Below are 15,484 nucleotides of genomic sequence, written 5' to 3'. Positions count from 1 at the left end.
CATAAAATAAGGATCTTCTTTTGATGTGTAGATATTCACGTGTGGTTTTCTCAATTTTTTATGCTGTTACATGTTTTTTCTGTTTTATTTTTTTACAAATTTTACAATTTTTTTACAATTTTTAATTTTTTTATTGAGTATAAGTTATACAACACAACTATAAAGGGCATGTTCACTTGTATATTCATAGTTTAAAAGTTAAAAGCTGTATCTCTGTGTATCCTTAGGATTTTCATACTCCCTGAAACTGTATATCCTGTAGATTTTCTAATGTGGATTCTTTCTTTTTTTTTTTTGTAGGTTGCTGCTGAGAATAGTGCTGGTGTTGGAGTGTTTAGTGATCCTTTCCTTTTTCAGACTGCAGAAAGTGGTAAATTTCATAAAGCTGTTAATTATTTTGATTAAAGCTGCTCTAATTTGTTCACATAGATTTCCACAATAAATTTCATACTTGAACAAATTCCAATGCATTTAGAGAAAAATCATTATTCTTACTCTGTCACTCAGTGACAAAGGTTCATCTTGTTCTATTTGCTAGCAACTGCATTTAGGGTGTGCCCATAGGGGCGTTTATTGTACACAAAGTCTGTTTTTCTTGGAGTTTTCCTGTACCAGTTTCTAGGTAGAAAAAGCTTGCAGAAAGCAAGGTCACAGCAGAGCAGAGCTACCTATCAAGTGGATCCATCTGCTGTTGCCTGCAACAGTTGTAGGAGACAGACTTTGTTGTGGGATCATCTCTGCCATTGTCTGCTTAAGTCAATCTGTATTTGTTTAGTGATGGGTTCTAAGAAGTACAGAATGTATTTTATTAAATTTTTATGTACTAATTCTGAAGGTAAGAAAAGAGTCTGAAATGAAAATTTGAGTTGGTGGTTTTAAAGATTAAAAAAACATGGTCTGAGTTTGCACAACCTTTACTAATTTAGTGTTTGTGATCTTAGCCGTGCTCCAGGAGCAGCTGTGCCTTGGCTGACGAGCTCGCAGTGCTCCTCTTGTGAAGCAGCCTCGATGGAATACAGAACTCGTGCTGCCAAGGCACTCACTGCCCATCTGTGTTTAGGCTGCTTTCTGCTTCTGTGCAAACTGCAGACTGAGATATCTTAATTAATGGCAGAAATCATAACTTTGCACAAATAATGCAATAATTTATGAACCCAATATGAGGAGTAATAAGCTTGCTACATGGATCTATGTGAAATCATTACTCTTATTTGCATTATTGCTGGTGAAAAACCTTATTTCTGTGAGCTTTGTTATTTACTCATGTTTGACAGAGGACAGCCCTGGCATTTCTCTATATGAGAACATAAGATTTTTACTTTTGGAAGAATTTCTTTCTACAATTCTGTTAAACCTAAAATGCCTTACTATAAATGTAATTGGTAGGTTTCTTCAAATTCTAGGTGAGTTATGTGTCATTGGCAAAACATTTATACTTTTACTTTCCTAACTATTTTTTTGTTCTAATTCTTGTTTTGATGGCTAAGGAAAACCAAGCAACTTACTCAATGTAAAGATGGGAAATTTAAAGTGAGAAAGTTAGCCAAAAGATAAAATTATTTAAACATGAAGTGGTTTGGGAGGAGGGGAAAAGAGGTGAAAGATCTGGAAACGATTTAGCAGGACTGAAAGCACTAAATATGAGGCTTGGAGGAGCTGTCACAATTCACCTGTGGAAGATCTGTAGTTGTGGAATGCCTTATTTTTTAAAATAATATGAAAAGTCTTTTCTCCTTAGTATTAAGTCAGCTATTGTAGGGCCTGCCGCTGACTCTGCCACGTGCAGGCAGCACTACAGGCAGGGCTACAGGGCTCTAATTCACAGGCGAGCTCAGCATGTAAAATAGCATGCAAAATCTGATTTAGATGCTGCATCTCATCCCTTTGTGCTGTGATCAACACTGATGGTTTGACAGAAACTGTCACTGATACAAAGAGCAGCATTTATGTAGTAATAGGGAATATTCCAATTTAATTGAATTACTTAAAGCTACCAAAAATCTATGTGCAGCAGAAAAGATGACAGAAGTAAAGTGAAATAAAACAGAGTGTTATCAGCTGCTCTTAACCAGAAAAAAAATGGGCAAATTTTTTCTATTTCTGGAATAGTATATGATTTTCTTCTAAAAGGAATATTTTTAAGTTGGCCAAACCAATTACTATATATAATATGAGATTGAAATAATTTTATTTCTCACTTAAACCAGATTGAAAATGGTTGTATATCTGCTACTGTATGTGTGTTTCTGAATGATTTTTATGTGTTTGCTTCAGAACTTGGAAGCTAAAAAAGAGGAAAGGAGTTTACTGTTTTTCAATGCTGAGAAGAAAAGTTTATCTCACTGCTTTTGTTTGTTTTTTTTTTTTCAAGCTCCAGGTAAAGTAGTGAATCTCACAGTTGAAGCCTTAAATTCTTCAGCTGTAAATCTGATCTGGTTTCTCCCTCGGCAACCAAATGGAAAGATAACTAGTTTCAAGATTAGTGTGAAACATGCAAGAAGTGGAATTGTGGTGAAAGATGTCTTGGTTAAAGTGGAGGACCTTCTGTCTGGGAGGTTACCAGAATGTAATGTAAGTGCTACAGACCTTTTAAATTAGAAATAGGCTCAACCCACAGAATATAGTTTTACATTTAAAATTTGAGACACAAAAATATGGAGGCTTGATTTTCAGAAAGATTCCAAAAGCCTTACAAACTTAGTCCCAAGACAAGATAAAATGGACGAAGAAAACCCTTTCTGTTCAATGTAGTTTAAATGGAATGCTTTTGCTTGAAAATTTGAGTTTAATCAAAGTAAAAATTTTATGAAAGGCTAAGTTTGCCATATTTTTAACAGAAAATCATGAAATAGAAAATTTCTGGGTTTTTCAGCTTTCAATTTTTTATTTTTTTGTTTTACAAACTATTCAACTAGAAAAACCCCAAAAAGTTACAGGCATTTTTTGGTCAGAGCAGAAAATATAGTATTGTTATAACATAATGTTATAACATAGTACTGTTATAACATAATGTCTTATGTTCTATGCAGTATGATAATGCTTTTTGTATTTAAAAATATGCTTTATTCTGTGTATCACATTTCAATATTTTTTTAAATACTTCGCATATCAAAATAAAAACCAAACATGATTAGCAGAGTGATTTTCAAAAATATGGTTGTAGTTTGAATTGTTCTTATTGTTGAATTCAGACCTGCAACCATTGTATCCTGTTGGAATTTCTTGAAGAAAATTCTCTTGTCTAGAATTTTTTCTTTTTATCCTTCTTACTTTGAGCAGAGTTTTGCAATTACTCAAATGTCAAAACATAAAGTAACAAAACCATTTTCTTTTTATGTTTTTTTTTTCCTTTCAATTTCCCAAGCTTGGTGCTTTAATGAAAAGTGGTTTTAAATGACATAAATTATCATAACTTTGGTTTCAGGTTTTATTTGGAAGATCATCTTAGGCATTGCAACGGTTCCTGACACCAGGCTGATTTAATTCAGCACTGAGCAGGCAGGCTGCCACCTGCTGAACCATAAGCATTGGTCACTACGATGCCTAGCAATTTTTCAGAGTTGTCTCCTGACAGGATGGATTAAGAAACTCTGTCTAGTTTTATCCATGATGTATGGATACATGTGTGTTGTAGTGGGTATGCACATGCACACACACAACATATATGTGATGCAAAAGGATCGTGCTAGGGAACCTTCTTGTCAAGAGAGAGACTGAATGCTGAAAATAGAAACTGGGAATAGTTAAATGAATCCTAGAGAGATGCTTCTGTTCAGGCAGATTTGAGATCTTTTTGAAAAAGGCAGGAAACTATAACACTGTCACTAACAGGAAGCACTGGCACAGTCTGCCTAAATTTGGAAACTGAAGTACAAAGAGAATCAATTTAGGGTAATTTTTTTTCAAAGATGGTCTGCCTTTTTTATCTACATATATTTACAGTTACTGGTTATAGATGCACCTGATTGTGTTTCATATTTTGTATTTATAGGATAAGAGTGAATCTTTTTTGTGGAGTACTACCACTCCTTCAACTACTTTTGGGAAACCCACAATTCTTTCACAGACTACAGTGACACCAACTACAGAGGCACCAAGTCAAATGAGCTCTGTTTGGAGTGAACCCATCAGCTTTGTTGTAACTAACCTCAGGCCATACACCACCTATCTTTTTGAAGTCTCTGCAGTTACCACTGAAGCAGGCTACATTGACAGCGCCATTGTCCGGACACCAGAATCAGGTACATTAAATACATACGGCTTTAAAATGGCAACAAGGTTCCCAGATTTATGTGAAAAACTTCAAAATATAGGTTTGATTTTCTGCTGCGAGATACTTCTGTCCAAATCTGTCTTTGTCTGTATCATGCTTTTGTGTTTTCATGATTGCTTAATTTTACCTAAGGGGATAAATTGATAATGTTTATATATTTATGTATCTAATAATGTACAGTGAGTGAGAGTTCACTTTTTGTTAGAAGTCAAATATACAAAAATTATGCTCAGGACAGATCGAATTTTGTGAAAAAGAGAGGACAATTTAAGAACTGCAAATAGAATAACGGTGGAAGAATTGAAAATAAAGATGAAGGGGATAGCTGTCAGGCAAAATATTCTAAAAGTATGGGTTTTGTGTGCATAGAAATGCATTTAAAGCTTCTTTGCCTTTGTAGAGAAATGAGCAATAATAAAAAAAACTCCTGTACTTATGTTGCCAATCTGTACCTATTGCAGAAAGTTATTCAGTACTGAAGAAATCTTTAAGCACTAGGTGAAGTTGATTTTTGATTTCTTGCAACTCAATGCTTTCCAATTGGAATCAATGGTCCATGAGCAGCACTTCTGTAATGGCTTAGGTAGTGGGAACACTGTTACCAGAGCTATAAAGAAAAGGCTTTCCAGAGGAATGTTGTTCTGGCTTTCTGTTTGCTAGCACATCATTCTTTTGCTTGACATGGTTTGATGTTACTTGGTTCCCTTTCATACATACAAAATAGATAGCACTGTTCAGATAAAAAAAAATTTATTCCATGCTAGAAATGTTCAGTGTAATTGCTTTGACAAAATTTCAATAGTCTTAGTTTGCCACTCTGTCTAGGGTTGATGAAATTTTGCTCAGTTTCTCTTCTAATGTTTTCAGGGCTGATTTTAGTTTATTTTTCACCTTTGTCTCTTAGAGATTATTTGCATACTATCAACACTCTTGATCCCTTTCTGAGAGTTGTCTTAAAACAGAAATTAAGTAATTTTAATGATATGCTTTTATGGCTTCCCTTCAGAATATTTAATTTTTATGTCTAAAATGAATTGTCTGATATGGGGTCCTTGGACATCCTAATATAAAGTATTTTATGGTCAAAGACTTTTTCCAATATTGTTTAAGTTCCAGAAGATCCACCACAGAATTTTGCCAAGAGCAACATTACAGCAAAGTCTTTCTCAGTAATGTGGGATCCACCAACCATAGTAACAGGAAAATTTAGTTACAGAGTTGAGCTGTATGGACCATCTGGTAAGTCAGAGTTGACGTTACCATTTATTTTGATTTTTTTATGATTATTTCCTTACACTTTCTTCTGGACCTGCCAATCAAAACCGGATAGTCAAAAGCAGTGTTATGTGTCTCTATTTTACTATTGTGTTTCAACTGTTTGTAGATTAATTTTAAGGGAGTAGTCAGTCCATTACAAGGAACAGTATAAAGTTGATTTCACATTAGATATTCTTAAGAACAGAGAAAATCAACTTCTCCTCAGCCTCTCAGGAGATGACAGGTTAAGTACAGATGAATTGCTGTGCTTATATATCCAAATTGTTCTGTATCTTACCTTTACTTTCTTCTCTTTCTGTTAAAGATTTATGGAGAATTTTCATCCTCATGCAGTATGCAATCAACTCTTTAAGTCTGTTTTGATGATTTTGCAATTTTTTTGAACTCAGACATGTATAGATACAGAAATTATAGAACTGTCTTTAGTTCAGTAAGACATAAGCTGTATTCTAATGTTTTTATGGGACCACACAGGAAAAGTAAGATAATTTTTTTTTAATCTCTTCCTCTTAAAATTCACTCCTTGAAGTGTCTTGGTTGGTTGGTTGGTTGTTTCATTCCCCATATATCCAGCATTATTCCATTGAAATTGATTCCCGGTTAGCCTCACCCCAGAAAAAATTGTCCTTTCATTTGTTCCTCATACTGGAAAGAAGCCATGGACTTGTTTCTGTTTTAGACCTAAAATCTCTTTATTTTTAATTCCAGGTCATGTTCTGGATAACAGTACAAAAGACCATAGGTTTGTGTTTAGTAACCTCGTGCCGTTTACAACATACGACGTGTACGTCAGTGCTGAGACAAGTGCTGGGCTGGGGCCAAAGACCAACCTTACAGTTTTCACTCCTGCAGATGGTAAGTAAGCATAGAGAAGAAAAAAAAAACCCTGGTTGGATGTTAAAAAAGGTTTCAGTTTTCCCTTCAGAGCCTTTAAAGTACTTTGCAAAAGAGAAGAATGGATATAAGAGCACTAGAAGAGATGAAAAATGGTTACAAAAAAACAAAAGAAATCAGCTGAATATTATTATGTCATTTATTTCTTTGTTTTTGTTAAGTTCATACCCTGTCAGTCCACTTATCCGCTATCACAGGCCTTCAGAGATTGTGAAAGAAATGTAGTTTCTTTCGAAATGGAAGTCAAATGATAGTTAATTTTAGACAGTAATGAAGTTGCAGGGCCGCCTCTGCCCCGTTAGATGGCAGCAAGAGGAAAAGAAAGAGCAGCGCAGTCTCCCTCTGCTGCCCTTTCAGCCCCGTTCCTTGCTGAACCTCTCCTTTGGCTCCTTCTCAGCAAACCAAGGGCCCAAACCCATCTCTGGTGGAGCCACCATCAGCAGCGAGCACAGCTCTGAGACAGGGCCAGCACCGAGCTCATGTCCCGCCCAAGTGGTTGGTTCTGCCCCTGAGCCCTCGCTGCTGTGCTCTGGGAATTCCGGTCCCAAATAATCAACTATCCAGGTTAGAGCCCTTGGCTGCATGGAAATGCAGTTTTATCTTCCATGTATGTGAGATTGTGTGGGATTCTTGGCCAGCATTTGAGGATGAGTGAGGAAGAAATGAGATTTGGTGTGCAATAGGCAGTTTCAAGATTGTTATTTCTGACTTATGTTTATGCCACACAACACAAATTTAGAAAATCTCTGCCTTGGGGATTGCTGGCAATGTTTGTTGTTAAGGTATAACACTGGGAGGAAAACCTATCTTTTGTACTTTGAAATATGAATATAAAAACCAATCTTTCTCTACTATATTCTTTCCTGAATGATCTGCTTTTGGCAGCTCTCAGAGACAGCTCCAGAGATGACCTACCTGAGTACAGTCAGTCATTCTCATCTTGTGTTGAAATGCACTGTCAGAAGTCAAAGGGAATTTTGGTGGGTTTGGGTTTTTTTTTAGAATAACAGAGAGTGTCTTTTTTTAAAGCCAAATCTAAAAATCCTCCTTATGCAAGTAATTACAAAATTGTCTTTTATTGAAGTCTATTAGGAAAAAAAGTATTTCTTTTTGTATCAACTCTGAATATCACTCTATTGAATATAAATGTCTTTTATATCTGGTGGTCCTATGGAAATTATAATATAATTTAGACTGAGTTTTAGTGAAGAAATTATATAAACTATATAATTTCTATCTATATATAGATATATATTTCATATCTATAATTGAACACATATAAAAATATATAATATAAATAAAATCCTATAAACTTAAATAAAATTACATAAACATTTTGTAAAAGGGAAATTAACAAGATGTATCACATTAATTTTTTCCCCCAGCTTTTTACTTCATTCTAGTATAGCTTTGATGATTTTAGAGCTAACTTTTCATTTTCAAATATACTTAAGACTCCATATAGGAAAATAAAAAAAGTCTGCTTGATTCCAATCAAGTAGATCTCAGTAGAGCTATCCTGGTTTACATCATCTTAGTCTCTAACCTACTCATACACATCTTACGTGTTAAAAAAGTGTGCGTATTTTTAGAAGTGTAACTTGTTTGCTAAGAAAACACATGAAGTAAGTCTCTATCTTGCACAGGGTCAGCTCAAAAGACAAGGATGTGAAATTTGATTGCCTATTGTACTTTGTATCCAATGCTGAAAAACCTTGTAATAATCACAAATGTTTAATGAACTCAAATTTCCTCTTGAATATTTAGTCCCAGGTGCTGTATCAGATTTACAACTAGCAGAAGTGGAAGCCACATATATAAAAATTATTTGGAGGAAGCCACAGCAACCAAATGGAATCATTACCCAGTACAGAGTTAAAGTACACATGCAGGAAACGCTCGTCACTCTGGAAAACACTATTCTTGGAGATAAAAATAAGGTATTATTTTATTCTTTTTTAATATGGATTTTATGTTAGAATAAATTTGCTCTCTGCCTTAGCTGACATTTACAGAAAGTGGAACTAGCTCCCACAGATGAGTTGTCAATGTTTTTAAAAGCCAGCTTCCTCAGACCACTCTCTTTCTCTGACTGGCTTTCAAAAAAGATTCCAATAACGCTGTTTCCACAACACAATAAAATAAATCATTCTGACAGAATTATCCAGCTGCTGAAGGCAGGAAGCCTCAGCCCACAGTCTTGTCCTTCTGAGTCCTTGAGTTCTTTGTGGCATAGGGTGGCCAGACTATTAAGAGTAAAGATTTGGGTACCTAGATTGATACACAGCTACTCAGTAAAACCTCTAGAAGATGTGGGTATGAACCCCGTGAATTCAGCAGAAGTGTACAAAGGATGGTTGAGTGCTCTACTAGCAAGGCTGACAGGCTAAGACTTTCTGCCTCCTTTTATGCTTAACTCCATGTTGTGGTTGCATGCTAAGGATATCTGTGCACATCTATGGGATCATATCTCTTGGGGACCTATGCTGTCAATCAGTCTAGCTTCTGGATTTGGGGTGCTGATGTGCTTTACACGCTTAGAGGAGCAGCTCTGAATATGCAGCACAGAACTGCAGACCCCCAACAAACATTCAGCTCAGCACTGAATTATCTCTGAGGCAGGGCTTTTTGGTCTGAGTTTTGAAAACAGGTGCCCAAAGTCTGCACAATTCCTTATTTTTTCAGACAGTGATGTCTTTCACTGGATCTGAATTGGAATCTAAGTTTTTGATGTAGAGCTCAAGGAAGGCGTTCACTTTCAAGTTGAGCAATATACATTAAATAGAGCCCTGGAGTCAAATGTTAAATAAGGAGAAAGGGGGAAAAAAAATAGGATAAGGATCCATTCATTAAGCCAGGCAGGCATCCTTGGAAAAGGAAAGTATATTACTCTATAATTAAAGATTGTATCATAGTCCGGACGCAAAACATTTAAATAGTCTGCACAAAAATGTTTTAGTTATGGAATTTCCTAATTTTTGAGTTCTTAGTGCAGTATCATTGCTGCTTTATTATAATTTATTGAATGTAATTTTCTAATTAAAACCCAAAGCAAATCATAAAACACTTTGCTTTATCTAGAACTGCATTGACCACAGCTTAGAGCAGCTACAGGACTTGAACTGTCACACCCACAGTGCTAATGGTACTCAATAACCAGTTGAGTTACAACACCAAAAGCTGTTGTGTTATATGTGGAAAATCCTCATAAGCAAAAAGTATTTCCATGTGGCCTACTGTTTTGCTATAAAATGCTGGTGAAGATGAGTCATATACAGTTTTTACCTCTCGGTACTTAGGTGAGATTGATGCTCTATCTGTGCCTGTGGCTAATGTACCTCACGTTAAAGGAGTAAAAAAGGGCTTTGCCCTTTCTCTGCCCAGAGTCCATAGGGAAAGAACTAAAGTGTATTAGTTACATCACTGTTAAAGCATCTCTTTCTGGCAATGAGATGGGCCATATGTGTGAGTGGGGAGTGTTCCAGATGACAGCAGAACAATTCAGAGATACTCGTGTCCTGGATTTAGTCCCAGATTTTGAAGGGGCATGAAGATCTGGTGTTAACACACCATTTTGTACCTATGCTCTAGCCTCTCTCTCTCTTCTGCTTTTGTTTCTCCTCTCTTTGTTGTTCTTATATCTGCCGCCATCCCTTTCCAATTGACTGGATTTGTTCTTTTCGTCTTCTGTCCTACAGGCCCCTCTATCACTTGCCTCCCTTTTACTTTCCTTTTTCACATATATACACCCTTATCTTTCTCTCCCCTTTATTTCATTAGCTTCTGGTTTTCTCTCTCTCCTCTTATTCCCTCTCAGAGATCTAGTCAGCCTGCTAATTCTTTCCTTGAGGGACTGGAATGGCATTCTGAAATCCTGTTGTTTTCCGTGAAATCCTCTTGTTTTCCATGCCTGCTCTGCCTTCTTTCAGGATATATTTAGTACAAATAAAATCTCCCAAGTTCAATATAGCTCCAAAGATATAGCTTTAAAATGAAAGGCCTTACTCTAAAATTGCCACCTTAATATAAAACATGTATTTGGAGAAAAAAATTTAAATGGTGTTTTATTAAACAATAACCAGAATAAAATGTTGTAGGCTACTTGCAGCTGAACATTTTTATGACAAAGATTATATTTTTAAAATTATTCTAATGATCAATAATGTTTGTATGTCAACATTTACATAGTATCTATGTGCATGCAGAAACATACACACATTTTCATATTAGATGGAAATTTAATTATATCATTTAGTGATGACTAGGTTTGTGATTTCTTTTTATATTTTTAATTCATAGTATCTGATTGATTCTTTGGAACCACATGCAATAAATGAAAATACCAAACCTTCTTCTCCCCTTTGGAATTCAGTGGAAGCAGACAATGATTTATATGAAGGTTCAGCTGAAATGTTTCCCAGTATCCAGACAGCTTCCCCAGTAGTATTTACAAGTGTATCTGGTGATAATTTGCCTGATATAAATGGAGCTGCAGAGCTGCATTCTGCTTTGGGTAAGATAATTTAGGGTATTTTTCTACCTGCTTCTTTGTTCTGAAGGACCCCCATCACTGTCCCAGATATGATCTTTAGCACATGGTTCAAGCAAATTATAAATGGGTCATTTGCTGGAGTCACATTTTTTTACTACCAAATAACCTTCTGAAGCAAATGGGAATGCCACACAGGCAGGAACTAGCCCCTTGTCACCCAGCTGACCTTCTTCCTAGTGAAAGGAGCACCCGAAAGCCATCAGCCAAGCTGCATAGACAATCAGTTATTACAGTTGCCAAAGCAGGTGTGATTGTCAGGGATTAACATATCTCCAAGCCCTTCAGAGACCTTGATTTCTCTAAGCCTTTTGACTAATAGGTTTTCAAATGTCAGTGAAGGTAAATAGGTCAAAAAGTTACAACTTTGCTATATGGGTTACAAACAGGTGGAGATGACCCCATGACATGTTGATGTCATTAGTGAGTACACTTGTTCTGTATTATCAATGGACCACTGTTTCTTTACCAAGTATGGATATTTACAAATCATCAAGCAGCCCTCAGCTGACAGGCAGGGATTTCAAATATCTCTCTAAATTTTGATAGTGTTTTGAAGAGTGGGGAGAAAATAAAGGTTTTATATTTTTTTCAAATTATTTAATTAAGTCACTGAATTCATCTATATGCACCAGTATCTAAAACCAGAATTGAATCCATTATTTTAAACAACAATGGATATTTTCTGTGCTATGTTAATCCTGAAGAATCTTCTTTGTCATACACAGGAAATGTACAGTGTGTTCAATGTAAATCTTCTTTTTATGGCCTCATTCAGTTTGAGGTATTGGTTTGCTAAAAGATGTCTCTGTTGCCAAAAATTTATTTTTGCCAGTGTCTGTTGTGATCTACCATACAAGTATTATTTTATAGGAGTGATTATACTATTTAAAGCTGTTGACAGCCAAATTTTCGACAGGGTCTGCTGAGTTTTCAATGCCTTCCTTTTAATGCCCTTCTCACTGAACTCTGAGCCTGATATTCAGGTATATGAAGCACCCACACCTTTACATGTTGCTCTGACATAATTACTCCTTTATAGCAGATGATTTTGGCCTACACAGTTGGATTGTGGCTGACTTTGAATCTTATTGTGAGTGCACCAGAATCTCTTTGTGGGCACGCATGGCTTTATCATTCTAATGACCTCTTCTGCTAAAAATACCAGTGTGAAGGGATCTGTGAAGGCAGCCTTTCCAAGTATTGTTGTTCTAGCATCACTGGGAGGGCAAGGAAGAAGGAATCTATCTTTCTTAATTAAAAATACTTCAAACCTTTCAAAAGCTCCATCAGTCTAGGAGCTATTGTTCTGAAATCACTGGAGAGACTAGGCCTTATACAAAAGTACCTTCCTAGCCTCTAGGGGACTGATTACTCACAGAACCTCACGATTCTACTTGTTGCTCATTCACTCTTTCACCTAGGCTAATCTATCTATTGTACACATGAAAATGGACCTATAATATACTCTTCTTTAGGGAGTTAAGAGGTGGAATGTAGACTTTTCTTTATATTTTTATAATTGACAGGAAAATTAATTCTTTTAGAATAAAGTAGTTCCAGGTTTCCATGCCAAAGTGAGTTTAGAATGCATAAGAAATACAATTATCAGTAAGTAGCTATTTCTCTCTATTTACTCACAGATAATGAATATAACATTGATATTTTGGCTGAAGAACTGTCCTATATTATAAAGGGCCTCACACCTTTCACAGATTACACAATTAGTGTGTCTGCTTTCACGGCTGTTGGAGAGGGACCACCAGCAGTTCTTACAGCCAGGACACAGGAGCAAGGTAAATTGTAACTCTGGTATTATCATAGTTAACATACATGACATATTTCACTGAATGTTTGACTTTTTTAGTTACTTATTTACTTACTGTTATGTTTTTATGTTTTTGTTTAAGTCCCAAGCTCAGTACAAAATATATCTTACAAAAATATTAGCTCCTCCTCTGTCTTGCTGTATTGGGATCCTCCAGCAAATCCCAATGGGAAAATCATTCATTACACTGTTTATGCAATGGAACTGGATACAAAAAGAGCATTTCATGAAACTACTTCAAACAACAGCTTACTTATGACAGGTACAGTGTCATTTGATTAAAATAATATAAAAATTTTATCTTGCAAGTACATTTTACAAACTTTTTTTCCCCAATTTTATGTAATGTATTAATTTGAAATGTATGTGGATCAAATCTCACGCAATCACACATGTCCACACACACACAACAAAACTGCATGTAAAAACAAGGTTAGGACAATACCCAGACTTGTCTTCTGTGGAGGAACATGCAGGGTATGTGAGATGGGAGAAGAAGGCTGGTTAAGATAAACAGTAATTTTTGAAATGGTACAAGCAGTAATTTGTGAAGGGGATTTCTCCTTGGATTATTTGCCTCAGTTTCCTGTGTCCCCATAGGAAAATATTCCTAAATTGTCTAGCCTTTTTCAGATTTTAATGTTTGGTTTTCTTTATTGTTTTCACAATATTTGTCTAACATTAATAGCAATTTTCTTATTTTAAGGCTGTAATTTTTATAGTAATAGAAGCAAACACGTTCTTAATGGAGTTTCACTTATTAATTGATATTAATCAGAATAATGCATACAGAGTAAACCCCCATATTTGGATGTTCATGTATGCATCCTTTGACGTGCTTGACAAATTCTTCAAGCTATTTGCAGGGTTGAAGCCAGTTGACTTACTTCAAAATCTGCTGCATTAACTGCATGCCTATTTGACTGTCACCAAAGAAATGGTACTGTACATATTCTTTTAGGGGACAAAGGTGTATTAAAAAACTCTCAGGACAGTATCCATTACTATATTTTTATAAGTGGCTATGACAAAAGAAGTCAACAGTCTTGTTTACGAAGTTAAGAGTAATGATTTTTTTAAATTAATCTTTTCAGGTTTAAGAAAGTACACGAATTATAAAATGAGAGTCACAGCCTCTACTGCAGTTGGAGAAAGTGCTTTGTCTGAAGAGAATGATGTTTTTGTGCGAACCCCTGAGGACGGTAATACGTTGTTTGCAGTGATGATTTATTTTCTGTACTGAACTTTGTGTTTGTTCAAAAAGAAGACTGTCACATACAAAAAGGGGGAACAAAGTGTATAAATAAAACCAATGTTGAAATTATCAGTCTTCTATCAGTCAGTGACTTCATTCAGTCCATTTTTAGCTAAGTGCTAAAAAAGTAATAATGAAAGCCGTGGCATGACCCACAATCAACTGATTTCAAATGTGATAGACATATGTAAGTGAAGCTGCAGAGCTGAGGCTCCTTCTCTCAAAACAATATGTCCCTAGCACCCATCTAAATCATAATCTTTGTGACTCCATTTAAAATTATTTTTCTTTTTGTTATCATGTGTAAATTAGTTAGGTTTTGAAGCATATGGACATTTCAACAATTCAAAGGCCATATTTCTATTTGTAGGCAAAGATGCTGATTAAGTAAAGATTTTTTAGTGCTGAATATAATAAGCAGTTGCTTTCGTATAGGTTTTATTAATTTTAAGACTGATCAATAATTTTAATGTCAGGGATAATACTACATTATGAAGATTTCTGAATTCTACTTTCTTGTAAGGCAGTTTCAACCCATGAAGGCATTAGGGCAAGAGCTGGAGTTGTAATTGGCTTCTGCAAAGAAAATACGGGAATTTGATTTCCAGACCAGAGCCATGAATATTAGTCTTTTCTTGTTTGTATCAAGTTTGTATTTTTCACTGGTTTCAGCAAGTTATTTCCAGGTTTACTGATGTAATACAGGGGGTGATGGCCCAATCATCATTTATCTCTCTCGTTTTTCAAATGTATTACAATACAAGAAAAATAAATGAGTGTCAATATAGGAGAGAAAAGGACTACGGGATTAAAAATCATGGGTATTTATGAAGCTTAGGTGATTTGAATAACCACACAAAATTAAATGGTGAAACTTAAAATAGTTGCAAATCTTTTTAAAATTTACATTCTTCTTTGATGTTAGTTTTTTTACTGGGGAAAGGCATATCACAAGAACAGAAAATCACTTATATAAATATTCTTTCCTCTGAAAGCTTACAATCCCTTGCCTGTGAGTGTTAAAGAAATTTTTCAGAGTAGAGTTCCTCTGTTCAGAGCCAACAGCCAACTGTTCATTCATTCATAAAAGAGCCATGCAAGGCTTGAGGAAACTAGTGAGAAACCCACCAAGAATTCTTGCCTTTATATAAGGCTATGCATAATTGTTTATCTTCTCCCTCTTGTTGTTTAGCTTTCCTGAAGTAATTCAGACTGAGATTCATGTCTCCTAATTTTAGCCAACCCAGGAACAGAAATTTGCTTGAATTTGAAAAGAGAGATAGCTCCAAATAAAAGATTCACTACAACTGTCTTAGATAACTTGCATTAGGATGGAAGAAACTAGGCTGTTGCATTTAAATATTTTACCATGCCAGATAAATGGCAAAATGTATTTCAATTAAAAAT

At 35.4% G+C, this 15,484-nt stretch overlaps 1 protein-coding gene across 1 annotated transcript in view; it reads left to right on the top strand.

Annotated features, from left to right (window-relative positions):
* Positions 1-15,484, top strand: part of LOC131573888 (phosphatidylinositol phosphatase PTPRQ-like) — a 121,870-nt gene that overhangs the window by 25,393 nt on the left and 80,993 nt on the right. The window contains exons 21-30 of the mRNA XM_058828235.1: positions 301-370; positions 2,372-2,571; positions 3,992-4,241; positions 5,384-5,512; positions 6,260-6,406; positions 8,213-8,385; positions 10,745-10,958; positions 12,638-12,790; positions 12,905-13,084; positions 13,917-14,024. Coding sequence (XP_058684218.1) covers positions 301-370; positions 2,372-2,571; positions 3,992-4,241; positions 5,384-5,512; positions 6,260-6,406; positions 8,213-8,385; positions 10,745-10,958; positions 12,638-12,790; positions 12,905-13,084; positions 13,917-14,024 — 1,624 coding nt within the window. The remainder of the gene's footprint in view (positions 1-300; positions 371-2,371; positions 2,572-3,991; positions 4,242-5,383; positions 5,513-6,259; positions 6,407-8,212; positions 8,386-10,744; positions 10,959-12,637; positions 12,791-12,904; positions 13,085-13,916; positions 14,025-15,484) is intronic.

The sequence above is a fragment of the Poecile atricapillus genome, chromosome Z, assembly GCF_030490865.1.
Source record: "Poecile atricapillus isolate bPoeAtr1 chromosome Z, bPoeAtr1.hap1, whole genome shotgun sequence".
Classification (NCBI taxonomy): domain Eukaryota; kingdom Metazoa; phylum Chordata; class Aves; order Passeriformes; family Paridae; genus Poecile; species Poecile atricapillus.
Note: the sequence above shows the minus strand (reverse complement) of the source record. Positions and strands in the feature narration are given on the sequence as shown.